The 27,493-nt window shown below is 38.7% G+C and overlaps 1 protein-coding gene across 1 annotated transcript; it reads left to right on the plus strand.

Annotated features, from left to right (window-relative positions):
• The first annotated feature begins 71 nt into the window (after positions 1–71).
• On the plus strand, positions 72–26,854 carry fyna (FYN proto-oncogene, Src family tyrosine kinase a). The gene is made up of 12 exons (XM_038273142.1): positions 72–229; positions 12,740–12,996; positions 16,899–16,995; positions 18,323–18,421; positions 18,591–18,694; positions 19,788–19,937; positions 20,025–20,189; positions 22,327–22,506; positions 22,634–22,710; positions 23,529–23,682; positions 24,727–24,858; positions 25,441–26,854. Exons 2-12 carry the CDS (start codon positions 12,750–12,752, stop codon positions 25,647–25,649), a joined length of 1,614 nt encoding a protein of 537 aa, XP_038129070.1. The 5' UTR covers positions 72–229; positions 12,740–12,749; the 3' UTR covers positions 25,650–26,854.
• The last annotated feature ends 639 nt before the right edge of the window (positions 26,855–27,493 follow it).

A 27,493-nucleotide genomic window follows, 5' to 3' on the forward strand; every position in this document is an offset into this window, starting at 1 on the left:
GGAAGTAATGGTCATTGCTATGGCGACTTGACAGCGTCCTTTCTCCATCGTCATCATCCGGACACACGGCGGCGACAGGCTCTCCGGCAGGGACGAGTCTCCCTCCTCTGCTCTCCTTCTGTGTGAAAAAAAACAAAAAAAAAAAACAGACGAAGGAGTAAAAAACATCAAGGAATTCCTCCAGTAAACCTCTGCTGCAGACTCCGATGGATTGATCTGATTTTCTGCGGTAAAGTCGCTTTTGTTTTAATCTTACTTTTGCACCAACCGGTGCAGCCGCCTCGTCCTCTATGGGCTGAGTCCATCTCGTTTGAGAAGAGGGGAGATAAATAACACCTTTTAAAGCGCTGCGGTCATATGATCAGACTGTGTGCAGAACTGCTTTATTTACCACTTTAAGCGGTATAAGTGAGGATAAATGAGGGGAAGCTGGTGATGTTTTGCGGATGAAGGGGGTTCTTGTGTTGCATCTGCAGCAGAGACGGATGGGTTGCAGAGCAGAGCTGACTGCTGAGGCCGCCAGCACAACAGTCACCACGACCCACAGACAGCTTCTATTGATCAGTCTTTGAATCATTGAGTTAATTGCATTGCAGTGCTGTTCAATATCCAATTAAAGCTGATTTAATCGGGTTATCTGTTGTGTCTGGAGGCCCACCCATCCATCTTGGAGGCAAACACATATGGGATGATGTGTTTGCTGCCCTTTTTGAAATAACTTAGGATGCAGCAAGTGTTTTGATTGACAAATCTCCTTTGATCACCCTAAAATAGGGATGGTACATGCTGTCTGTGGATTTTTGCACAATTGTCTATCTAGATTGAAGATGGGTGGTGAATTACTGGTAACTAACAATTCAAATGTTTATAAATGAGTAAATAGAGGACTGCCATGTTTTCACACAGATTACCACTAGTTTTGAAGAGTGATCATGAAATTGTGGTACAAGTGGGAAGCTACAACTAATAAATGTAAGGGTCAACTAACTTCTGCAATAAGAGCCTCCAAGAAGGAATGACTGATCTTTGCTTTGATCCGAATCATATCAAAGTGCAAGAGACCAAATTTCACAAACTTTACAGCATTATGCTGGTTTTTAACAGCATTAACGGTCTTTCTTTCTTAAATAATATGACAAGATGGATTTGCATATTTTTTTGTATATAATTGTCATATTTGTTAATTGCCTCTCCCCATGGTTTGGGGTTTTCTGCTTTTATTTCTTTCCAATTTGTATGTTGATTCTTGGTTCAATATATTGATCAATTAACGGTTGAATTTCCCAGTTTATATCTCTATGAGAATGAATTATAAAAAAAAAAGAAGAAAGAAATCACTTAATCTTTGTACCTCTAGACTCATGATGTAACTAATTGTATTGAAAGATTTCTTTAGATAATAAAGCTGAAATCTTGTTATTTGCCTATAATTTTGGATCTTGGATTTAAAAATGAACTCAGATCCAACATAATGATGCTTCCAAATAAAAAAAAACTGGGGAATTTTCTTATTTATATTGATAGTGGCCAAGCTAACTGATATTTTAAAGTTTTTTTTAGCAACATATGTCTCTGTTCTTTGTAGATCCTAATGCTATAAGAACCTCTTTATTGTTTGATTAAATACAAAACAATAAAATATTTACAAAAGGAACAGCCCTATTGTGAAGAAAGAAAGATGTATTTGTTATATACCAATACTCCATACCTACCTATTGCTGCACACTGTTGGTCAGCTGGCTCAAAGAAGGCTCATATGCTTTCGTTGTTGCCAAGAACAGCAGAACAATGGCTGTTTGGAAATATTTCTGATCGTGAACTCATTCAATAGTTCCATTCAGGAAACTGAAAGAGACCTGCTTCATTGCTTTTTGTTTGGATAACACTGCACTCTAAATACACCAGTGAGCGTTATCACAGATCCTTCCTCCCAGCAGCTGTAAGACTCTATAACCACCACACTGTTCCCAACAACCTCAATAAGTTGTTACAATCATGCTGATTTTGCACAGTTTCTATCATTTTACACATCTCTTATGTTGTTGCTATTTTCAATCCATCACTGTAACAATGTCCATTTATTCTTCAGGCGCACAGTTTTTTAACTCTTCACTTTTATGTTATTCTTATACATTTTTCTAAGGTCCACATTTGTGTGCTGTAAACACCAGAAGGAAGACATTTATGGTGGGATTTTGGCTCTTGCCTGACATGTGTTCTTGCTGTTGTTGTTGCTCCCAAACCATCTGAAGTTAAAAGCAACTCTTAATGAACAGATCGAAAGAATTTAGACATATGTTTAAATTAACTTTTGAAAAGAGTTTTTCGCTGATTCTATATCTGGATCCACTGCATCAACTCCTAACTCTGTGTCCCCTCTTTTGCTTTGTGTTGTGTTTAGCGAATGCATTTTCAAAATTTCCTGTCCACTGGAACAAGATTAGAAAATACCAATTTACTGTTCCTAAATTTTGGCAAATATGCTCGTATCTCCGGGTGTCTTTGATAAATAATTTTCCGAGGCGATGCCGTAAATTGTCCAAAATCCAGCTGATTGAACGGACGTTTACACTGGTCTCAGTTACTTAACAGCATGACTCAAAACACTCAACTGTGAACGTTGTGACTCTTAAACGCAGCCTGGCTTAAACAACCTACTGTATGAAGCTCAGCTGTGGGTTTTACTCTGTTCATTCAGGACGGGAAGAAAGCTTTGAAAGCTTTAACACTGCGTTTCATTGTGCTCATAATCTTGTGGCCAAGTGAAATGTGGCCATTGTCCTGCTGTTGATACACTGAATGAACTTGGTTGTCTGACACAAGCAAATGTTGTAACTATCCAGAGAATGGCAGCCATAAGGAGAAGACTGTTTGCGTCGCTGCAAGTCCAGCGCACAGAGCATCGCTTGTCACATTTCGTTCGAATGGCACACAGCTTCAAGTGATACTCTTCTTGCACTTGTCTTTGTTGGTAGAACAAAACATTGAATTTTGGTCTTGGATAAGGTCAATGCGTGTGCGTTATCAGTGGGAGGAGGGTGGTAAGTTCAACCTTGACTCTTAAATATCAATAGTCTGAAAGAGGCAACAAACAGGCCTGTCTTTTAAAGGTGCTGTTTGAATTGCAAAGTGATCATATGCATGAAGAGTCATTAGTTAAGTGTTTTTAAATGATAAAGACATTCCAGGACAGAGGAAGGAGCAGCTGAGAAGAGTTTCTCTGTCTGTTGGTTGAGTTTCAAAGGCTCAAAGCCAGCATTTTAACTTTGATTTTTGGATCTCTGTATGACTGCTTTATGAAGGCAGATGTTGGTCTTTATCATTAAATAAAAAAAATGTTCAATAATAGGAAAAAAAGTATTTGAATGCTTTGAATTTGTATTTATGTGTTACAATTTACAAAAAAACTAAATACAGTGAATATTTACTTTAAAAAAAATAAGGCCTTTCCCTCTTTCTGTTGGATTGATTAACAATACCGTTCATACCTTTAGACAGTATAAAGAATTGCTTGAAATACTATCGTAAAATAATAATTTTTTTGGAAACCATACTTTTTCTAAAAAAGAAAAGATTAGATGACATTAATAATTAATAATAAGCTTTTTTTCTATAAAGTCAGGTGAAATTTTTTAAAAATGTAAAAAACAAAGATGAAAAAAAAAAAGCTTTATCAAAAAAAAGTATATATATTTAACTAGCAAGGAGCATGCCAAAACAATGCTGGATGTCTTGGAAGAAGAGGATGGATGAATTTTAATGGGATCATCTGGGGCTTGCAGCTGCAGGCTGGAGAGATCCAGACTAAAAGTGGCAGTTCTGTCAAAGCACATCCATTCCCCAAGCTTGATAAGGACCTTCACAATGCTACCTATAGGGCAGAGTAGAACAAATAGGTTAAACGAAGAAGATACGGGATGGAGTTGGTAGAGAGAATCCAGGGAACAGGATAGAGATGCTGGAGGAAGGAATTAGGAATGAAAGTTGAAGGAAGCAGGAATGAGGGTTTAAGGGGTGAAAAAGGAAGGGGGGTGGAACTGCTTTTATTCCTTAATAATAGAGCTCTAAAACATATCGCTTCCATTTTATAATTGCAATATGTCAGAGGTTAATTCCTTAAATTAACCTTAGCAGTTTTTGAATGTATTCCCCCATCAGTGTGTTTTGCATTATACCGGTATATAGGATTAGTATTAGCATGCATCTGTGGTTTAGTTTCCGGTAATTTACCCTACCCTAACACCCTTTCTGTCTTTTCAGTGTGCCACAACCATTTTCTGAACACAATACTTTTTTTCTTCATTGCTTCTTCAGGTTTTTAACTTCTGCCAGTTTATTTGTGGTTCATACTTGAAGTCTCAGACGACCCTTTTCAAAGTCAAACTCTTCTAGCTCAGCATCGTCTTTCTACTCTAACCTTAACCCTTCTCCTTAGCATGCTGTGGGCCTCCTTGAGGCAAGCTGTTCACTTGGGTCTAAAAATGGCAAAAGAATTGTTCTGTCTGAGACGGATGTGAAGTCCTAAGGCTGGGAGGCCTTCATGTGCTTTATTTGAGGGCTAAATGTGTCACAGGTTCAGTCCCTTGAAAAAGAGCTAAACAACTTTAACCTTTATTGCATTCTGTCACATTATGTGAGACCAACAAAAATATAGCAAAATGATCAAGTAAAAACAACATGTTTTGTTTTTTGTTTTTATGAATAGTAGCTAATTCAAACACAAACAATTAATCTAAACCATTTCTTTTGGCTGATAATATCTGCTCCGGTCTCAGTTATTTGGTAGCTTCTAATGCTTGGCACACACTGTTCAACTTTATTGGACCAGACTTGAACACATCACACTAAGCAGTCTAAATGTGATGATAACTCCTGTCACAATAAAATATGTTCTCCCACTCAGCCTATTACCGGAGCGCAGCCGCATCACACAGATCTGACGTCTTTATCATTATGTCAATAAATAGGTACGAATCTACTGATGCTATTAATACCTTCAACAACTTTCTGAAAAAAAACTATGAGTTACTACAACATTTGATTTCACTTAAGGGTTAATAAAACCTTTTTGAATTGATTTGGTTGAATGTTGATTAACTTATTAAAGGAGTCTTATGTTGGAAAGAGGGAAAGGAATATCTTGGGAATTGAGACAACTATAGAAGTAGGCAAAAGCGCTGTCATACTTTGCAATTTACTATGTTATCTCCTAGTATTTAGCTGATTAATTTTGGCCTATCACTACAGTTCAAACGCCTCAACGCAGCATGATGATGCTACTACTGTGTTTCTCCATGGGTTTGCTGGTAATACAATCGTGTGCAGTGTTGGTTTTCTACCAGCCAGAAGGTTTTAGACCTGAAAGTTCATTTTCAGTCTCATCTGGCCACATTTGCCCATGTTTGTTGTGTCCCTCAATATGTCTTGAAGCAAATTGCAAATAGGAATATTCGGATTCTTCTTGCCAGTTTTCTGCAATATACAGATAAATGGTGTGGACCTATCCATATCCAGAGCAATATTCTAGTCTCTTAGATATTGATTACTTACTCCAACCATTTTCCTCCTGTCAGTACGCTTAATATTTCATACTTATGCAGAGCAGCTGCAAAACATTCATCTGAAACAGACAGTGCTGCTTTTGTTGGGCTGATGAACATCATAGTTTTATAAGCTACACACAGAAAATATACCGGATTTAAAATATGTATTGATTATGTGCTTGCAGTATCTAATACATGTCTTGGGGGTGGTTGTGTGTGTGAGGGATTCTGTAAACGCCAGAATATCGAAGATGTGAATATAAATGTCAAAGAAGATTATCTGATATCTGGAGGATTAGAGCAAAATCTTCACTTTTCCTTCTTGCATTCCTGCCATGGTCTCAGCTCTGATTCAGGATCATGCTGTAATGCGTGCTTTTGGGTAGTTTATGAGGCTTTATGGGCAGTCGTGAATCCTGTTGATCTCTTTCTGTCTGTTGCTGATTCTTAGTCTCTTGGTTTGAAAAGCAGAGTGGAGCAAACATTAACCTGCTTAGAGGAAGTGAAAAAAGAAAGAATCTCATGATGCTTCCAGTCCTACTATTGCTGTTCTTTTTCTGCAGGTAGAGTAAGCAACGATTTGTACTAGTCGCCTGATTTGCCCCGAGTTATAGTTTGCTTTTACTGCTGCCTGTTGACAGACAGAGAGGCGGCAGATTTAGAAAGCAACGGAGCAGAGTAAAGTAAATGTTCTAGAGATATTACTCTTCACTTCAGTGTATCACCTCACAAGTTAAGAGGGGGGGAAAAAACATTTCAACCAAGATCCAACAATCCTGCTGCAACCTCCATCTTCTCCTTAAATACAGCACATTTCAAAAGTATTCTCACCATCTGAACTATTACACTATTTGTCATATTAAAGTCACAACCTTTGATATATTATATTGGGATTTTATTTTAGGGACCAACCTAATGTGGTTTCTGGTTTACTAGAAGATCTTTTTTGATTAAACAGATCAAAGTCTAAGAAATGTGCTCTGCATTTTTATTCAGCCATCGACCCGCCCCACTGACTAACATCTACAGGTGCTGGTCATAAAATTAGAATATCATGAAAAAGTAGATTGATTTCAGTAATTCCATTTAAAAAGTGAAACTTGTATATTATATTCATACATTACATACAAACTCATATATTTCAGATGTTTATTTTGTTTAATTTTGATGATTACAAATGACAACAAATGAAAATCTCAAATTCATCATATCAGAAAATTAGAATATTACTGAAGACCAATAAAAACAAAGGATTTATAGAAATGTTGGCCAACTGAAAAGTATGAACATGAAAAGTATGAGCATGTACAGCACTCAGTATTTAGTTGGGCCTCCTTTGGCCTGTATTACTGCAGCAATGCGGCGTGGCATGGAGTCGATCAGTCTGTGGCACTGCTCAGGTGTTATGATAGCCCAGGTTGCTCTAATAGTGGCTTTTAGCTCTTCTGAATTGTTGGGTCTGGTGTATTGCATCTTCTTCTTCACAATACCCCATAGATTTTCTATGGGGTTAAGGTCAGGAGAGTTTGCTGGCCAATTAAGAACAGGGATACCATGGTCCTTCAACCAGGTACTGGTAGCTTTGGCACTGTGTGCAGGTGCCAAGTCCTGTTGGAAAATGAAATCTGCATCTCCAAAAAGTTGGTCAGCTGCAGGAAGCATGAAGTGCTCTAAAACTTCCTGGTATGTGGCTGCGTTGACCCTGGACCTCAGAAAACACAATGGACCAACACCAGCAGATGACATGGCACCCCAAACCATCACTGACTGTGGAAACTTTACACTGGACTTCAAGCAACGTGGATGAAGTGCCTCTCTTCTTTTCCTCCAGACTCTGGGACCTTGATTTCCAAAGGAAATGCAAAATTTACTTTCATCAGAGAACATGACTTTGGACCACTCACCAGCAGTCCAGTCCTGTTTCTCTTTAGCCCAGGCAAGACGCTTCTGACGCTGTCTGTGGTTCAAGAGTGGCTTGACACAAGGAATGCGACAGCAGAAACCCATGTCTTTCATACGTCTGTGTCTGGTGGTTCTTGAAGCACTCACTCCAGCTGCAGTCCACTCTTTGTGAATCTCCCCCACATTTTTGAATGGGTTTTGTTTCACAATCCTCTCCAGGGTGCGGTTATCTCTCTTGCTTGTACACTTTTTTCGACCACATCTTTTCCTTCCCTTCGCCTCTCTATTAATGTGCTTGGACACTGAGCTCTGTGAACAGCCAGCCTCTTTAGCGATGACCTTTTGTGTCTTGCCCTCCTTGTGCAAGGTGTCGATGGTCGTCTTTTGGACAACTGTCAAGTCAGCAGTCTTCCCCATGATTGTGTAGCCTATAGAACTAGACTGAAAGACCATTTAAAGGCTTTTGCAGGTGGTTTGAGTTAATTAGCTGATTAGAGTGTGGCACCAGGGGCCATCAATTTTGAATCTTTTCACAATATTCTAATTTTCTGATATGATTATAGAGGCTAAGCCAAAGCTTTAAGCCCCTGAGGTGGTACACCAGGGTAAAGTTGACACGCCGATTACTTAGCCGCTTAATTGAAATGAGAGCCGTCCTTGATGTTAGTGCAGGTAATCCATTTATTTGCATGACTCGGCAATGTTGACAATAACACCGTATACATTGTTTCTGCGATCCACATAGCTTTCACTTCTGTATCGGTAGTATTTTGCGTTGCGTTGCGTTGCGTTGCGTTGCGGTCAAAAACTGTTTCCCCCTTTCGGGTGGAACACACCTGTCCTCATCAACACCGGATCATACCTATATAGACAGCTGACAGATCATGTGACCCAAACCATTTGGAATACAGAAATTCATAATCTGCTCCTACACACTGGCCCCTAATTGTTATGGCAGGCAGACGTAACAATTATATGCAATAACAATAGGAGCAAATGAATACATAACTGTTGATTTACACCCCCTGTATCAAACAAAGTTTGGTAATAGGTCTTTCAATGATATTGTTCTTTGTCTGCAGTTTTACAGATCGCACCACGCCTTTTTTATCAGAAAAAACCGATATTACTTTAGCAAGAGGCCAGGAGCCACGTGGGGCAGATGAATCCATGATGACGACGACATCTCCAGATTTCAAATTTTGCTTCTGTTGATTCCACTTCTGTCTTTCTTGCAATAGGGGCAAATACTCCTTGATCCAGCGTTTCCAAAATAAATCTGAGATGTATTGAACTTGTCTCCAACGGCGCTTCACATACATATCTGACGGTTCAAACAGCCCAGGTGGTAAGGCAGGTTTTCCTTTTAGTAGCAGTAGATGATTTGGTGTGAGAGGTTCCAAGTCATTTGGCTCATCTGATAGCCTTGTTATTGGACGATCATTCAATATGGCCTCTATTTCACACATAACAGTATGAAGTCCATCGTCATCCAATCGTTGCTGTCTTAAAACGGAGTTGAGGATGCGCCTAACAAGGCGTATCATACGTTCCCAGACTCCACCATGATGGGATCCTGCTGGTGGATTGAAACTCCATTCAACTCCAGATGGCGTAAGAGCATCTTGAATCCGTTTATGATCCAATGAAGCGAGAGCTTGCCTCAACTCCCGTTCGGCTCCAACAAAATTTGTCCCATTGTCCGACCTGATGTGAACAGCTTGACCCCTTCTGCTGATAAAACGACGTATTGCATTAATGCAGGCATGCAGGGAGTTTGCTACTTCCAAGTGTATTGCTCTGCTCGTCATACAGGTGAATATCACACCATATCGTTTGCATTGTTTTCTGCCTTGCTTGATTTCAACAGGTCCAAAATAATCCACTCCAACATTTGTAAATGGAGGCAAATCTGGAACAAGTCTCTCTTTTGGAAGATCCGCCATCCTCTGCTCCAAAGCTCTCCCATTAAAACGTCTGCAATTGCGGCATTCAGATATGATTTTTCTCACTGCTGCATTTGCATTGGTGATCCAATATTTCCTCCTAAGAGTTGACAGAGTATGGTTTCGTCCACTGTGTCCCAACAACTGATGAATATGTTTAAGAATGAGCCTGGAGATATGCTGATCTTTAGAGAGAATAAGAGGGTGTTTTTCTTCCATGGGCATTGCTCCTTTACTTAACCTTCCTCCAACTCTCAACAGCCCATTATCCAACATAGGGTCCAGTTTATAGATGGAACTCTGTTTGCTTACTGTTCCAGTCTTGGACAGCAAGCAGGAAATTTCATTTTCGAACCTCTGCTGCTGACAATAGCGTACAATGGCCAACTCAGCTTCCAACAGATCCTTGGGCTTTAAGGCGTTGCCCTTTGATGTCACTGCAGCCTTTTTTCCTTTCACTTGCCCATTATATTTAACCCCTCTTCTCCTTCCTCCTTCTCTTCAGACTCTGGACTTGATTCCCTCCTCACTAACCTCCATTGCTTCCTCCTCCTCACCTATCTCCTTGACCGGCAATAAATTCATTAATTAATCATGTATGCATCTTATTTCAACACACAAGTCAATGTAACCATCAAGAAACGTTCGAACTTCTGATACCAAACCATTTTGCATCAACTCTTGTATCTTTTCCTTTAAATTGCTAGCTTTATTTAGATTAGCCTTTCTATCAGCTTGCAACCGATCTAACCGATTGGCAATTGCTTTAGCAGAAAGTTTAACCACTCGTTTGCCCATTTGTGTGTCACAACTGCTGGTCAGAAAGTCCTGTTTGTCAGCAGTAGATGGCGCACTAGCACCTGCTGGTAAATCCACGTCCGCTATGCAATCCTCCATAATAAAAGTTCGTCAGTCAATAGATTGCAACCAGTTAATTGATACAAAGTTCCTCCACTTCAGCAACCAATGCATTGGATTTATGCCATTATGTGTGCACACGTTTAGATTTAGATTCAGATGGCCATCTTACTAATTGTAGTGCTACACATACCTATTTGATGCGTGCATTTCAAATCCAGCAACGAGGAAATCCCAAGTGTCCTCCTGAACGCCGATCCTGTCCGACGTCACCCCAGGCTGCAGATGAGCTGATGCCAATCAGCTGACGCTCCGTTCCCAACACACAGGCTCCATCTGCGTCCCTCGTCGTAGACAAACGCCATCCAAAGTTCCTTCTCCACGATCAGTTCTTTTCATAAACAGTTTTTGACTTTTATATAGAGGCTAAGCCAAAGCTTTAAGCCCCTGAGGTGGTACACCAGGGTAAAGTTGACACGCCGATTACTTAGCCGCTTAATTGAAATGAGAGCCGTCCTTGATGTTAGTGCAGGTAATCCATTTATTTGCATGACTCGGCAATGTTGACAATAACACCGTATACATTGTTTCTGCGATCCACATAGCTTTCACTTCTGTATCGGTAGTATTTTGCGTTGCGTTGCGTTGCGTTGCGTTGCGGTCAAAAACTGTTTCCCCCTTTCGGGTGGAACACACCTGTCCTCATCAACACCGGATCATACCTATATAGACAGCTGACAGATCATGTGACCCAAACCATTTGGAATACAGAAATTCATAATCTGCTCCTACAATGATGAATTTGAGATTTTCATTTGTTGTCATTTGTAATCATCAAAATTAAACAAAATAAACATCTGAAATATATGAGTTTGTATGTAATGTATGAATATAATATACAAGTTTCATTTTTTAAATGGAATTACTGAAATCAATCTACTTTTTCATGATATTCTAATTTTATGACCAGCACCTGTAAAAGGGAGATTTTGATGCATTCTCTTGGTTATTTCATGGTAAAAGTATGATGAGGATTTTTCTTTTTCTGCTGAATGCATGCCACCCATAAGGTAGGTAAACCCAGGTTTTAGGGGTCGTAGAGCCACAGTGAAAACCTGCTAATGCAGGAAATATATATTTGAGAAAGGGTTTTGAAAAAGAAGCCTTTCCCCCACTGTACAGTTATGCATTATTTTGTGTTGGTTTATCAAAAACAAATACCTGCAAAATGTAGAACTTTTATATACTTCTGGGAGGGTGAAGGATTTTGCAAGATTTTTACTCCTTTTATTTAGTCGATTGTATTTCGGGTGCATTGCCAAATATAATGATGCACAGAAATCATAAAGATTTTCACAGCAAATAAGCTTCAGCCATTGCAAAGTAGTTGCAATATGTTTATGACAAATATAAGAGAAGAAATTATAACTGGTGTTATTGCTAGAGATGCACTGGATCTGATATGGGAGATCCTATCCATTGCACTTCGTTCTTTATGCTGCTTATTTATTGATAAAAAATATAAACTACATTAATATCTGAGTCAATTTGTTTTTAGAAATGTTTGTGTTGGCTAAGGCTTTCACTCCTTTTAAGCATAGAGTTTGATCTTGTTTTTACATCATTGTTCCTTTTACACCCAGCACTCATGAATCATGCCCCCATGAGCCAACAGCCTATGGTTTCCTTTGATGCAGAGAGCTGTGGCAGGTTTCTATCTCACTAATACCACCTCTCCATATCCACTGACATTGCAAACATGTATGTTTCCAATTAGCTGCGTCTGAAGTCGGTGGGCTGCTCGTTCTGATGAAAGACAACCCTGCGGCCAGCCATGTTTCACCAGCTTCAAGCCCCTCTTCCAGGGACACCTTGAACGTAGATGTTGATTAGGGTAACTGGGTCTATAAAAATGGAAGGACTTCATCTAAGGAGATCGCCCCACTCATTAGAGAAGCTGGTTTAGTGAGGCCAAATCTTCCTTGCTTAGGGATAAAGAGCAGTGCCAGGAAGCGGTTGGCCGCTGTGTGTGTGTGTACGTTTTTTTTTTCCTCACTGTTTTGGACCCATAGATGCATGCGTGTGTGGAGCTCCTTTTAAAGTAAGGAGAAATTAGCTGCTTGCCGTCTTGTAAACGTGGTGGTGTGGGCGTAAATCCTTTGCATTTGTGAGATCATGTGACTCGTTGGAGAAGTAAACCGTTAATCAAACGTTAAGTGTTGCAAGTTGAGGTGGATATTTTGAAGCATGGACGTACAGTACGGTCACATCCTGTTCTCCTGTTAAATTAGAGTTAGTGTCGTGTTTAATTTCAGCCTCACTGTAAGATCCTTCTGAAGCTTTTTCTCAAGAGGAAAAATCTGAAATAATGGAAAATTTAATCATAATTTCCCCAAGAGCATTGGAGCTGTTATTTTCACCTACATCCTCATTCTCTCTCTCTCTCTCTCTCCAACCATCCATCCATCTCTCTCTCTCTGTCGCTCACAGACGATAGAGGATGGGCTGTGTCCAATGTAAGGATAAAGAAGCAGCGAAACTCACAGATGACCGCGAGACCAGCCTCACACACAGCTCTGGGTACCGCTATGGCTCCGACCCAACGCCGCAACACTACCCAAGCTTTGGCGTCACCACCATTCCCAACTACAACAACTTCCACACCGCCGCCACTCAGGGGGTGACTGTGTTCGGAGGCGTGCACACGTCCTCGCAATCTGGAACGCTTCGGTCGCGTGGAGGGACAGGTGAGGCTTATGCCCCAGCAAATTTAACTTCAGCAACACTGGGACTAGAACTTTTCCTTCAGTTGCAATTGGATATAGAAAAATATTTGCACTTCATTAACACTTGCAGTTTCTCATCTGGCAGTCACAGACTGCAATCTGGTTACCTGGAATATTCAGTATAACAACGACGAGAAGTAGCACACTCCTAACACTGGAGTTGCTTGAAGAGAGTTTTTGTTGAAGAGCTTTAAGAAGTCTCATTTAAAGTTTGCCACAAGCATTGTTGCAGACAAAGCAAACAAAAAGGTGCTCCGATCTAGAACTAGAGTTCTCGAATCTTTTAGTTATCTCTAGTTATTTTTCAATTATTCGATAAACTCCATTCAATGAAAAATATATATTAATCCCAAAAAGGAAAATTCAGTTTAAATGAATCGAAAAAGAAACACTTTTATGAAGTAAACATTCCCAAGTAAAAAAAAAGGTTTGAATTTAGTAGATAAAAATGTATTGCTTGTTATAAAAAAATACATACATAAACATGTAATGACATATATATAATCCAGATTTTAAATCCAACTTGGAAAATGTTCTTATTAAGAGTTTTTTCCTAATTACTGCAGAATGTAGTTTATTCTTTCAGCAAACGAAACATTTTAGAGTCTCTATATCAATATTTTAGATAATCGAATCAAAATGATTACCGAATTAGTTGACAATTATTTTAATTTATTCATTCTTAATCATTTCAGCCTTATTCTGGTAAGAATAAGGCCAGAAAAGCACAGTGGAGGAACAACTAGCACATCTCGTCCCGTTCCCACTTTGAAAAGTTTTTGTGGCAGCATCACAATGTGGGAATCATTTTCTTCAAAACAAAAGTAGCAAAAGGCTTCAAACACGGGTGGAAGTTAACCTCCAAGCAAACAAGCAGCCAGAGCTACAATGGAAAGATTTAGGTCAAAGCATTATTAACTTTTAAAATGCCCCAGATCTAAATCCAGCTGAGAATCAGTGGAGAGAGTCAACAATTGATTTTCACTGAAACCTTTAAATCTAGCTGCACTAGTTTGATGTCGTTTTTAACATGGCTCTATCCTCAGGTCCTTCATCTACCTGTAAAAAACTAAATGATCAGCAAGTGTATTTCTATACAAAAAATAAGAAGATTGATTGAAAAAGATTGATCCATAATTAAACTTGTTTGTTTGTGATGATATCATGAAACCGAGCTACAAACTTTCAACATAAGGCAGTGTCAGAACAGTACAATTTAAATTGAAAAACATTAATAGTGATAAGCACATCAGATTTTTTTTTTTATTATTAAAGCTCATCCTAGTTTGGATTATTAGATTTTTATGCTGTGGTATTGCCACGCTGCTTTAAAGGAAGCTCTCCGTGAAAGACATGCGACCCCAGCCCACTGGTTAATGGAAAACAGAGTGACCTAATTTATAGCTGGTGCTCTGTGAGGCACATCTGAGGAGCAGAAGGACCAGAAGAGTCTAAACCCCTCTTGGTTTTGGGGAAATGCTTCTGCTTAAGAGCTTAAAGATACATAGGATGCATTCATGTACAGTGTTTCATATTAACCGTTCTGAACCTCCCTTTTTCCCAAATTATCCTAACAAATATGTTGAGTCAGCATGTTAGCCTCCATGAATAAGACATTTCTAGGGTTTTTAACAGAACTTTTCTGTCAGGAAACCAAATAGTTTCATGTTGATACAACAAGTAAGAATCCAGCTGCTAAAGAAACCAAGAGGAGATAGAGGGCAGGCTTTCCAGTTTTAATAGGATTTAGATTCCTTTCTAATATAAGGCAGTTTTTTGGCATTTAGTTCCTGGGACTTCCTGTGCAAATTTCATCGTATGACAAAAAGAAAAAATATTAGATTCCTTTACTTACAATGCTGCCATAACAGCGTGCTGGCAGAACAAGTTGGTTACTGTGATAGAGTCTGTTTACTATGATTCAACACCATGACATTGAAGTAGCATTCCATAAAACAGGGCAGTGAGCTGAAAAATAGCCTCATGCTTTTGGAGAGACGATGCACGCTAGAATATTCAAAGAACATGTTGCCTGTTTGCAGTTTAGTTGGTTTAAAAGTTTTTTTTTAGGCCAGATGTAAAAAAAAAAAAAAAACATGAACATATTAATTTGAGACCCCACCCCCCACCCCGCAAAAATCCATGAAATGTTCCATTTTTGTATATGCTTAACAGACTCCAACATGTCGGCCTCTACTGACTCCAATCAGCATATGCTTGTTTTCCTGCAAAGGGGGTTTTGTTTTGGCTCTGCATGATTTTTGAGCCACTTCCTTTATCCATCCCTCTATGTTTCTTTACGTATTAATGTCTCTTGTGCACTTTCTCAATTGTATTTATCCCTATTAATAGTTTTATGTGTCTTTCTTTTTATATTTCTTGTGTACATCTTGCCTTTCATACTTCTTTCCACATTTTTTCCTTCCTTCCTTCCTTCCTTCCTTCCTTCCTTCCTTCCTTCCTTCCTTCCTTCCTTCCTTCCTTCCTTCCTTCCTTCCTTCCTTCCTTCCTTCCTTCCTTCCTTCCTTCCTTCATTCCTTCCTTCCTTCCTTCCTTCCTTCCTGCTTTTGTCATTGTCTCCTCCATCCTTGTATCCTACCTATTCACATTCTTCCCTTACCTGCTTCTTAGGATCCTTAATTCTTTTTTTTATGCCAGCTCTTCCATCTTTGTGCCGAACATTCCTTTATGTCCTCATTGCCTTTATCTTTTTTTGTCCATCTGTTTAAAAGTTTCCCCTCCTTTTTGGTTCTCTTGTCTCACCTTCCTTCCTCCTTACATTTGAGCAGCTTTCCTTCCTTGTTTCCTACCTCTCTCCTTTCCATGTGTCCTTCCTTACTTTACTTTTAGTTTTTGCAGCCTCCTAATTACACTCTTGCCCAGTTCAGAAATAGATCCCCCTTAAATTCAGAGAATAGTGTTTAGTATTTTAAGATGGACATAAAAACTGAAGGAAATGTAGTTAAGAAGTAGAGAATGTTTGCCTAAAGAAATTTAAACGAATAGTCAGACGTATTAAATCAGTTTTCTGCTCCCTGTTCCTCCCTTCCTTCCTTCCTTCCTTCCTTCCTTCCTTCCTTCCTTCCTTCCTTCCTTCCTTCCTTCCTTCCTTCCTTCCTTCCTTCCTTCCTTCCTTCCTTCCTTCCTTCCTTCCTTCCTATAATAAAGACATTCACTGTAAAATCAATTGAAGTTGTTCTCATAGGTCACCTGGGGTAGAAATAAGTTTCCCTATAAACAATATGTTATCTCCATCAACAATGTCTTAGTAAAGTTTTCCTCTTTTCAAACCTAGATGTAATGTTTAGAACTCACGATCCAGTGTAAAGCTTGTGTTTACTTCCTGGTTCCCCAACGAATCATGTGAGAGTTCCCCGGGTTTGCCAAACCAGAGTTTAGCAATCCTTATTTTATGTCGAGAAAATAGCGGCAGACTGCAAACTTGGAAGCAAGCGAGAGAGGTGAACCAGGAATATTCTGAGCAGTACCTAAAAAGTCTCCCAATCCTTCCAAAGTGTTACCAGAACAAATAAGAAGCAGAGTCCTTCCTTCGGCTTGTTAATACGGGTAATTTTAGATGCAAGCAGATATATTCAGATACAAATTTTCCTGACTGATATTAGAACAGTTTCTGATATATTAGTTTTTGTAAACATTTTTATTATTGTCTGAATTTATATCTTTATGCTGCATTTTTATTGTGTTTTATGTTTTCAACTATGTCCAGCAGTTCGTTTTCAGCTGTTAGCTGTTTTAAAGCACTCTACAAATAAAGTTAATGATAATGATGATTCTAAAAAGTTCTCGGTTTGTTTTTTTTATTCTCCAAGAACTTTATATGGGATACTCTTGTTTTCCCACAGGAGTTACTCTGTTTGTGGCTCTGTATGACTATGAAGCCAGGACTGAGGATGACCTCAGCTTCAGAAAAGGGGAGAGGTTCCAGATCCTCAACAGCACGTAAGTATGAAAACATCTGTATGACAGCATGGGAAGGGCGGTGGTCATTTTCTCCTCCTCTGATTTACTTATTTTCTGGGCTTTTATTTTTCCCCATAACCTAAATGTTGCATCAGGGATAAAATGCCACTGGGCACAGAGAGCAGTTGGTGTCTGTATTTCAGGCTTAGATCAGTTGTCAGTGCTGAAGAAAGAAAAAGTGTTCTCCTGACAGACGGAGCAGACTATCCTCATGAATACCATCAGTTAGATTCATCCACACACTGATAAGTTTGAAGAAAAACATTTGAAAGTACACACTGACACTAGCTGTTTAAAGGCACATTTAAACCGGTTCGTCGTTATCTTAGACTAACATCACCAAATAATTCTTACTCACTGATCTCAGTTTGTTTTAACTGTGCACTTAGAGGTACTTTATTGATTTTATGACAGCTTGACATAAAGTAGTTCATAACTATAAAGTGTAAAGTTTCCAGGGTCATGTGTACCAATTTGGCCCCATCATTGTGGCTCCTGATAACTTTGACCAAACAAATAAAAGCACTATTTGTTTAAATTGCTTTTTTTTTCTTGTTCAGTGTGATACATCCCTATAATTTATGTCAATTTATGTGCATATAAAAAGTTTTTTTTATCCATTCTCTATGAGTTTGTAAGGTCTAAGGATTTTTTTCTACTAATTTTCTTTAGCTGATTAAAGACCTTTAATTTTTTTCTTCACTAAATCTTAAAGAGACTAAAGTCATCACATGATTTTGCAATATAATAACGTTTTTCAAAGTCAAGTATTTGTAAAGCTTGACAAGTCCTTTTTCCTAGTCTCTAATATTTCCAACAAAGATTTCCAACCTCTGGCCTATACAGTGAAGCACGGTGGTGGCAGCAGTTTGCTTTCTTCTGTAGGAATGGGAGAACATGTCAGAGATGATGTGTAAAAATAAAGGTTTAAAAACCTGCAGGAGTTGGAGAATTCTTCAGACTTATTTATTAAAATGAACTAGTCAAAGTCTAAAACTAAACCCAATAAATGGGCTATTTTCTGCCAAGATGGAAGCTCACAGTCCCATCTGACTCAACTGGAGCTATTTTGTAAAGAAAATAGGTCAAAGATTTCAGTCTCTTGATGTGCAGAGCTGCTAGAGAAATGTCCCAGAAGAATGCAGCTGGATGCAACCAGTGGGATGGAATACAAGTGCCTGCTAATTTTTCAGATTGGATTTATTTAAATATCAGTCGCTGTTTCTCTCCTTAGATTTCAGCTGTTCAGTCTTTGTTTATTCGAACATGCCTGCTTCATTTCCCCTATTTAATGGTTCTTTTGTAGGGAGGGAGACTGGTGGGAGGCTCGTTCCCTTACTACAGGTGGAACTGGATACATTCCCAGTAATTATGTGGCTCCCGTGGACTCGATCCAGGCAGAGGAGTGAGTTCACCTTTTCCCATCAAATCAGATCCTGTCATTCACAGCTGTATTCAGCCTGTCCTAAACACCGTTCTTCCAACTTCCATCTCTGTCTTTTGTTTAAAGTGACACGCTGTTACACCCACTTCAGAACAAATATTAGACCTGTTGTTTTTTGTTTCCCCTCCAGCTGGTATTTTGGTAAATTAGGCCGAAAGGATGCTGAGAGGCAGCTGCTGTCCGGTGGCAATGCCAGAGGCACTTTCCTCATCCGTGAGAGCGAAACAACCAAAGGTATCACCAAGCAGTGACATGCTGACATATTGAATGGTTTTACTCTTTGGGAATGGTGCGTGCCAAAAAACAGGAACATGTGAAAACAAAGGCCACATGCTGGGGATCTGTGGAGTTTGGAAAAGTCTGCAGTTTTATTTCAATAGGTTTCAGGTCCAAATATGTATAGGGAAAGTAAAATAGCAATATAGTAAAGATTCTGTCTTTCCAAATGTTTCCCTTATTTCATTGTCGAAATGTTTTGACCCTCCTTCCTTTCTTAATTCCTCTTAAACAGCATCCCTAGGCTGTGTCCTCTCTACTCCCTCCTGTTTGATGCATGTTTTTCTTTCCTTTCTTTAAAGTAGCCTTCCTCTCTTAATGACTTTGGTTCACCGCTTCTCTTCTTTCATCTGCATTTATCCCTTCCTTCCTTCCTTCCTTCCTTAGTCTCTCCCTCCCTCCCTCCCTCCCTAGTCCCTACTTCCTTCCTTCCTTCCTTCCTTAGTCCCTCCCTCCCTCCGTAGTCCCTACTTCCTTCCTTCCTTCCTTCCTTAGTCCTTCCCTCCCCGCATCCTCCTACCTTGCTTCCTTCCTTCCTTCCTTTTTCTGCTTTTGTCATTCTGTCCTCCATTCCTTTTCACATTCTTCCCTTACCTGCTTCTTAGGATCCTTAATTCTTTTTTTTTATGCCAGCTCTTCCATCTTTGTGCCGAACATTCCTTTATGTCCTCATTGTTTTTTATCTTTTTTTGTCCATCTGTTTAAAAGTTTCCCCTCCTTTTTGGTTCTCTTGTCTCACCTTTTCTTCCTCCCTAAATTTTAGCAACTTTCCTTCCTTGTGCCCTACCTCTCTTCTTTCCTTGTGTCCTTCCTTCCTATACTTTTAATGTTTGCAGCCTCATAATTACATTCTTGCCCAGTTCAGAAATATATCCCTATATAAGATAGTGTTTTGTATTTTAAGATGGACATAAAACCTGAAAGAAGTGTAGTTAGGAAAGTAGAGAATGTTTGCCTAAAGCAATTTAAATGAATAGTCAGACGTATAAAATCAGTTTTCTGCTCCCTGTTTTCTTACTATTTGTTGAGGTGTGCCTTGTCTCTGTTCCAGGGGCGTACTCGCTCTCCATCCAGGACTGGGATGACATCAAGGGAGATCACGTCAAGCATTATAAGATTCGAAAATTGGACAATGGTGGCTACTACATCACCACCCGGGCTCAGTTTGAGACCCTCCAACAGCTAGTTCAGCACTACTCTGGTGAGCCGGCTTTATTTAAGGGTGCAGTAACCAATATGAAAGTTGTTTTTTTTTGTTTTTTTTAACACATTTCATGGATGCTTCCAGCCAGGGCTGCGGGGCTGTGCTGTCGACTGATCGTGCCCTGCCACAAAGGCATGCCTCGTCTGACCGACCTGTCCGTCAAAACCAAAGACGTGTGGGAGATCCCGCGGGAATCTCTGCAGCTCATTAAACGCCTCGGCAACGGCCAGTTTGGAGAGGTCTGGATGGGTGTGTATCTTCTGGCACATATAATTATTCAGACAGCTGTGGGCAAAGTTGCACAACAGCCGTATGTGATTGGACCTTATATGAGAGCTGTTTTTAATTTGTTGGTTAAAGCTGCACCCATCTTGCCTGGACCAAGATCCCCGAGAGGATTTTGCTTTAATCTTCATGAAACACAGCATTTCCAGTTTTCTTTTAGAAGTTGTTCTAGAGTTAGCATTGAGAAGTCATTCATTTTTCTTTCTAAACTTTAACGTTAAATCATAAAATAAAATCCTAAGCTTGGAACTTATCATGGAGATTTGTTCCGTGTTCAGAAAATAAAAAGGGTGTGGTATAATAAATGCAAACTTAACATGATATTATTCAAAAAATAATCTGTTGAATGAACTTCTTCGGAAGAGAGGCAAAAAAAACAAAAACAAAGACAAGTCTGTGGAACATGGTGGTGTCAGCATCATGCTATGGCATGGTTTTATTTAGCAGCATTAGAGAAGCTGGTCTGATGGAAGTTTTGATTCACCTTTTCCTTCAACTTTTCCTCCAATTTGATCAGATCCTTCCCCCCCAGCCCGTTTAACTGCTTCCTTCAGCCTGTCGCCTGCTTTTTGAGTAACTGCTGTGGATAAGCGCTCTACATGTGCTGTTTACTGATTGGCCTTAAGTGTGATCAGCTATATGTCGGCTGAATTGGGTGAAATTAAATCTAATTTATTAAGGTTGTAGAGAGAATGACACTTGACTGCAATGTCCTCAGCAAGTCTGTGAAAACTCTTAATCTGAGGGAAAGCAAACTCAAAAGAAATTATCTGTCCATGCAGAAGGATTATTTCACTGGACCTTTGTTCACTTGATTACTAGAAATATGCAATGTAGTCCTAAAAGATGATATCATATATAAATTTAAATCTAAGGTTTTTTGTTTTTTCTAGATAAGATCCTCCTGCCTTAACTAGGATTGCTACACGTATAATGGGGTCCTATTAGGTTTCTTTTTTCACTAACGGCAATCATAAACCATTGCTGAAGTAAGAGACAAAAACATTGTAGAGTTTCTGAAATACAAAAAGGCAGAAGGTGTTTTATTGAATAATGACCTCAAATCAGCTGATCAGACACAAAATAAGCTGCTCTTCTATATTTCCACAGAAATGCAAAACAAAACAACCATAAAACATCTTCTGTAATATTCTATTAAATAAAAAGAAAGCATCCTGTGAATCCTTCTGCAGGAGGCTTCATGCATGAACTCCAGCAGTCAGGGAGTCAATGGAACACGTGAGCGTATATTTGAAAAGACATACCACTGCTGCACTAGTTCAACTTCCAGCAGGAACCTGATTCAAAGAATGTACGTTTAGACATTTTTCAACTTGTTTTCATGCAAAGTCTGCATCGGATTCAGTTTCCACATTGAGCTGACGCATTTTACAAATATCTATCAAAACTGAATCGAAATCAGATGGACTTCTTGTTATTGTTGTAGATATTTCAACCTTTGACTTTTAATGTTTTGGTGGTGTGTCAGTCGGATATTTAAGATCTAAGTATAGTTGACAATCAGACCACTGGGATACTCCATTTCACTACCCTGACCTGGATGATTGAAAATCTAATCTAGAATTTCACAAGAGCAATATAAAAAAAGGATTTCCTTTTTTCATTAGCTAAAAAAATAACTTTATTTCTTTTTTTTTTGCATAAATATTCTAAAGACACAGTTTCAAGAGTTATTACTTTTTTTTAAATGTCTGAGTGTTGTTATTTTTTTGCTCCAAATACAAAGGAAATGTGTAAACATTTGTATTTTTTTTACCTTATTATGACCCAGTTATTTTTAGTTGGTGTATACAATCATTGAAATCTTCCCTTTTTTTAAAATAACATAGGCTTAGCAGCTCATGAATAATTGAATTTTGTTTTTTTATGAAGACAAAATGTAAAAATGTTAAAGGGGGTAGAATAATGCAAGCCTCTTTGCATTACTTTCATCCTTGTGTTTTGCTGATTCTGCAGCATTCACCTTTTAGAAGTTATTTTCCTTCGATCTTCTGTTTTAAAATGAAATTGTCCAGACATCTTTAGAGAATTGTGTCCTACTGCAGCTTTAATGCTTTTATTCATCAATTTTTTTCATAAGGCACATGGAACGGCACCACAAAGGTGGCTGTGAAAACCCTGAAACCTGGCACCATGTCGCCTGAATCCTTCCTGGAAGAAGCTCAGATCATGAAGAAGCTCCGCCATGATAAACTGGTGCAGCTCTACGCTGTAGTGTCTGAAGAACCCATCTACATTGTTACAGAGTACATGAGCAAAGGTAAAACCGACTCTATTGTTTCATATTATTCTTCTAATAAACAAATGAGACATCCAGGGAATAACTGAGATACCTCTGTAACAGATCAAACTTTAAATGATGAACTAATTTTTTTTTGGTCCATTAGGAAGTTTGCTTGATTTCCTGAAAGATGGAGAAGGACGAGGCCTCAAACTGCCCAATCTAGTTGACATGGCAGCCCAGGTGAACCGCTAATGATCCCTAATGATTTCTTCAGGCCTCTTTTATTTCCTATGGGGGAAAAATTTCATCAAACCCTTATTTTATAGTCGTTTTATTTTAACATAAGGTTGTCAAACATAAAATCTTAAGCTAAAACCACAGCTAAGGTGTTAACATAGTTTTGCTCCGTTATTATTATTTGTATTTTATTAATTTACACTTCATATATATTTTATTTCATATCAAGTTTTATGTTTGAACTTTTTATCTCTAAGAGGCTAGCTAGGGACAGTGTTTTTTTTAAGTTAGCTTTAGCTAAAAGCTTTTATTCATGACTTCTTTCTGGTATTTGACATCTGAATTGGCTGGTTCTGCTGGAGGTTTCTTCCTGTTAAAAGGGATTTTTTTTCTCTCCACTGTCGCTACAAGCATGCTTAGTGTGAGGGATTGTGTTCGAGTCAATGAGTCGATGCAATCAATTGGTTTTCCTTAGATAGAAAACTTTGAATCAATTTGACTGTATGATCTGACTGTTGCCTTAAGATGGAAAGTGTTGTGAATTGACGCTATATAAATAAATTAGTTGAATTAAATTTTGACTGCATTTTCCCCTACTAAAATAAAAATATTTATTTTTTTCTCAGGTTGCTTTAATCACTATCAAATAGAAAACAATTATTTAGCCCTATACTTCCCAGCTTAGCAGTTTCTATAAGTCAGCACCTCTAATATTGTGGCTAATATGCGTTTCTATCTAATTAATGTGCGAAACTTAGAAAGAAAGTCATTGCTTAACAAACATTTAATGAGACAAATAAAAGAAAACCTCCCTTTTCCAGGTGGCAGCAGGAATGGCGTACATTGAGAGGATGAACTACATCCATAGAGACCTGCGTTCTGCAAACATCCTCGTAGGAGATGGCCTCGTGTGCAAGATTGCTGATTTTGGACTTGCCAGGCTCATTGAGGACAATGAATACACAGCAAGACAAGGTAGGTCAACCTTGTGCTTTTGAAAATACTTTTTTAAATGCAAGCTTTGTAAAAGAAAAACATTGCTTTGGGAAATAATGGTTAGTGAAGCTGTGCACAGGATTGGTAAAGCTCTTTCTTATTGGCTATTTTTATTTCTGGTGAATCCAAACCATAACAACAGTTTCAAAGTCTGTATTTTTAACTGTATTTACTTTATAAGAACAGATCTTAATCACAAACACTATTCTTTTCTGCAAAACATATTGTGTAAGGCATTTTACTCACATCAAAAATCTTGTTTACAAGTTTATTTATTAATTTAGTTTATATGTTTAGGAGCAACTAGGAGTTGTTACAGACTTCTGTCATTTGCAGGTAAAATAGTGGCTGATAACAAAAGCTCAATTGAAGCCCTTTGAAAATAGATACCAGACATTTACAGTGTAGAAAAGGACATAACTTGATGAGGTTGAAGTTTAAAGTCTGATCTTTGCACACATTTCATGTCTTCTTGTAGTTTTCCTTCAGCAGTTGTCTTTCGCCACACGATGTTTAAAAATCCTTGTAGTTAAAGGAAAAGGTTGGTGGTTTAGTAGATGGAAAATGAGATCGGTAAACATCTAGAATTGGTTCTAATGCAGTCTTTGAAAAAACAGAAGGATGTGGTTGGAACATGGTTGAAAAGCAACTGAATATATACAAAGGAAGGGGGCATAACTGAAGCCAGAAGACTACGTCTAGTTCAGCTGTTTTTCATCCAAAGGTTGGACATAAACTATTCAGAGTGAACTGCCAAGCTCCATTAGCCACTGTGTCAACATGGCCAGCTGCTCACTGGACAACGGCTTCAAAACGTTTGATTGTTTAACCGAGACGGAGGAGGATAACAGAACTGTTCCATGATTTTCTCAGTGGATTGATATGATTTGAAACCACAGATGAAGCCTGACCTACTTAATACTGAAATATTTGTTTAGGATCTACAAAAGTGATGTAATGAACATGTTGCAGCAGCTGGAGAGACGAGTATTCCGCATAAATCTTACATCTTTGCCGTTTCAGGGGCCAAGTTTCCGATTAAGTGGACGGCTCCAGAGGCTGCCCTGTACGGTAAATTCACCATCAAGTCAGACGTTTGGTCGTTCGGCATCCTTCTCACTGAGCTGGTGACCAAGGGTAGGGTGCCCTATCCAGGTAAGAGTGAATCAGAAAAAAGATAGTGGAGCTTTGTGTGTCTTTTACGTTCAATTAGAGCTGCCTGTAGGTTCAGTTTAGGTTAGGGTCTTAGCTGAACTCAACAGCTAGTGGGGAACATGGTGGTGGTAGCCTCATGCTGTGGGGATGCCTGGACAAGAATCCTGATTTGGGTTAATCACAGGATGGATTAAGCTAAATACAGGAGGATAGCGTGTTTCAGACCAAGCATCAAGCAAGGTTTTTCAGATTTCAGTTTTTTATATTTAAACCATGAATCCTTCTCCTACCGCATCACTACTTTGCACCATTTGATGCTGTTCTGTAACATAGAACCCCACTAAGTTACACATATTCTAATCTGCTTTAGTCTTCAAAAATAAAGATAAAAACATTAAATGAAAAAATCATATGTCAAATCATATTTAACGTCATATATTATTTCACTTTATTAAAACACATAAATATTAAACTTAAATCAAGCAGTATATCACAAACTCATAGATTTATGGAGCTGCTTGTTGCTATTTAAGCTTTGGATGAGGTCAGTGAGAGTGGATTGCACCGTTTTCTTTTCCCCAGGCATGAACAACCGCGAGGTGCTGGAGCAGGTGGAGCGAGGTTACCGCATGCCGTGCCCACAGGACTGCCCCATCTCCCTGCACGAGCTCATGGTGCAGTGCTGGAAGAAGGACCCAGAGGAGAGGCCCACCTTTGAGTATCTGCAAGCCTTTTTGGAGGACTACTTCACAGCCACTGAGCCTCAGTACCAGCCGGGGGATAATCTCTGAAGCGCCTCCGCCCTCATTTCATGTCATTTCACAAACTTTCCACCAGAGGGAGCCATGTACCTAATTTTTCGGTCATCATAGAAAAGCTTTTTCTTTTTAAATGACTTCTTCCACATTTTAATGGAAACGGCAGATGAACAGACCATCAGCTCCAAGGAAGCTGATGGGGGCCAGAAGTAAATAACTTTCATAAATGAGCAACATGACTTGTGTACTTTGTATGTATTGTAAATAGAAAATGCTCGTTTACCTAACTTTTTTGTTGTTTCATTTTATATTACTTTTGATAATTTGGGAGCCTGTGGATTTTTTTCTTTTCTTTTTTTTTTAATCCAAGGTCAAAAAACGCTTTCAGATTGCATTTCTTGGAGCAGTGTATGGCACTCGGTTACTTCAACCTTCAGTAGAACAATAACTGCTTAGTGCGTAGTACTAAGCAGTATCAAACATTTTCTTGCAACAATTTTTTTATGATGCTAATTTAACAAGAAGTCTCTTCTCAAGAAAACTCAGATGTACTATTAAACCAGTTTTTGCCTTTTCATCTTTAGTAATCTTATAACGCAAAGGAATGCCTTCACGCTTTATAAACACTAACCTGCATCATGGACTTGTCCTATAAAGCCCCACCTGCTGGGCTCTGGCACTGATACCTAGTGCATCCATAGCATTTCGGCTTAAGGCAACAAGTCTTAGCTCAGCTTATTGTATTCTTTAGTTTAGCTTTTTGTAGTTGAAAAGCTGCAACATTATTTAGGGGATTGCTTATTATACCGATGATGTATGTTGCGCTGACATATGGCGGCAGGCTGCATAAGATCTCTCCTTTTTTTTTTTTTTTTTTTTTTAGCTTTGACATGCTGAGAATGAAGGATGTGTACTAGTATTTGTCTCTGCATTACGTGTATTTTGAAATAACATGTTTTTATGTTCTACCAGTGTTATATGTTACATGTTAATTTTTTTTATAACGGAAGTGTCAAACCTGCCTCTGGAGATGATCCAGGACAAAGCGCCATCCCTGTGTGTATTTATGTTGCTTTCCATGGGTGGTAAAAGAGAACAATAATTTTTCACTTTTTGTTTTTTTCCTAATTTATTAGGCATACAAATGTTTTTTTTGGTTTTGCTGTCGCTATTATTTATTGTCTGTCTGTTATTTGTGCACAGCTGGTTTTGAAATAAACAATCTTTTAATGATCAGATTTCTGTTTCTAAAGTTGTTCTGACGACTAGCAGTCACACAATGCAAACGCCCCCTTTTTAGAGAGAAATTTGAACTGGAACTGTATCGGATGAATGGAGGCTAAAGGAGGAAGGGACCCAGATTAAAATGAGGATGATGGTGGAGATGGCGTAGGGTAGCTCCATTATAAATAGAAAGAAACGAGGTTGAAGAGGCTTTAAAGCAGAGTCGTGGTTTATGATTAGCCCCAGTGGAGGTGTGGCACCTAGGCTGTTAGTTTTGTATCAGCAGGTGATTGGATGAGGCATGAGGCTGAAGACTTTTAGTTTGATTTTTTGCCTTCAATTCAAAATTTCAGAAATAGTGTTGCATTCAAACCTTATTTAGTAGCCCAACAATTGTTTTGGCTTAGAAAACATGTATTTCTGGTTAAATTATTATTAGTATACAGACAGAAAAGTGGGATTGAATAGAGAGGCAAGTGTATGGGTCATGTGCTATATGTCTAACACCACAGCAGCATCCCAAACATTTATTATTCTTTCTAGTTTTATGAAATTAGTATGGAATCAAAGCTAGGGATAAATTAATAGCTCAACTTCTTTTTTTCACAGAATGTTTTACAGACAAACAATCAGAGATCTTAGTTTATCTTAGT

This window comes from Cyprinodon tularosa, unplaced genomic scaffold, assembly GCF_016077235.1.
Source record: "Cyprinodon tularosa strain WSP-4 unplaced genomic scaffold, ASM1607723v1 ctg120, whole genome shotgun sequence".
NCBI lineage: Eukaryota > Metazoa > Chordata > Actinopteri > Cyprinodontiformes > Cyprinodontidae > Cyprinodon > Cyprinodon tularosa.

Coding starts and splice junctions, on each gene's coding strand:
- fyna (XM_038273142.1), top strand. CDS start 12,750: ATGGGCTGTGTCCAATGTAAGGATAAAGAAGCAGCGAAACTCACAGAT. Junction 19,938..20,024: donor GCTAGTTCAGCACTACTCTG/GTGAGCCGGCTT, acceptor GGATGCTTCCAG/CCAGGGCTGCGGGGCTGTGC. Junction 23,683..24,726: donor TGAATACACAGCAAGACAAG/GTAGGTCAACCT, acceptor TTGCCGTTTCAG/GGGCCAAGTTTCCGATTAAG.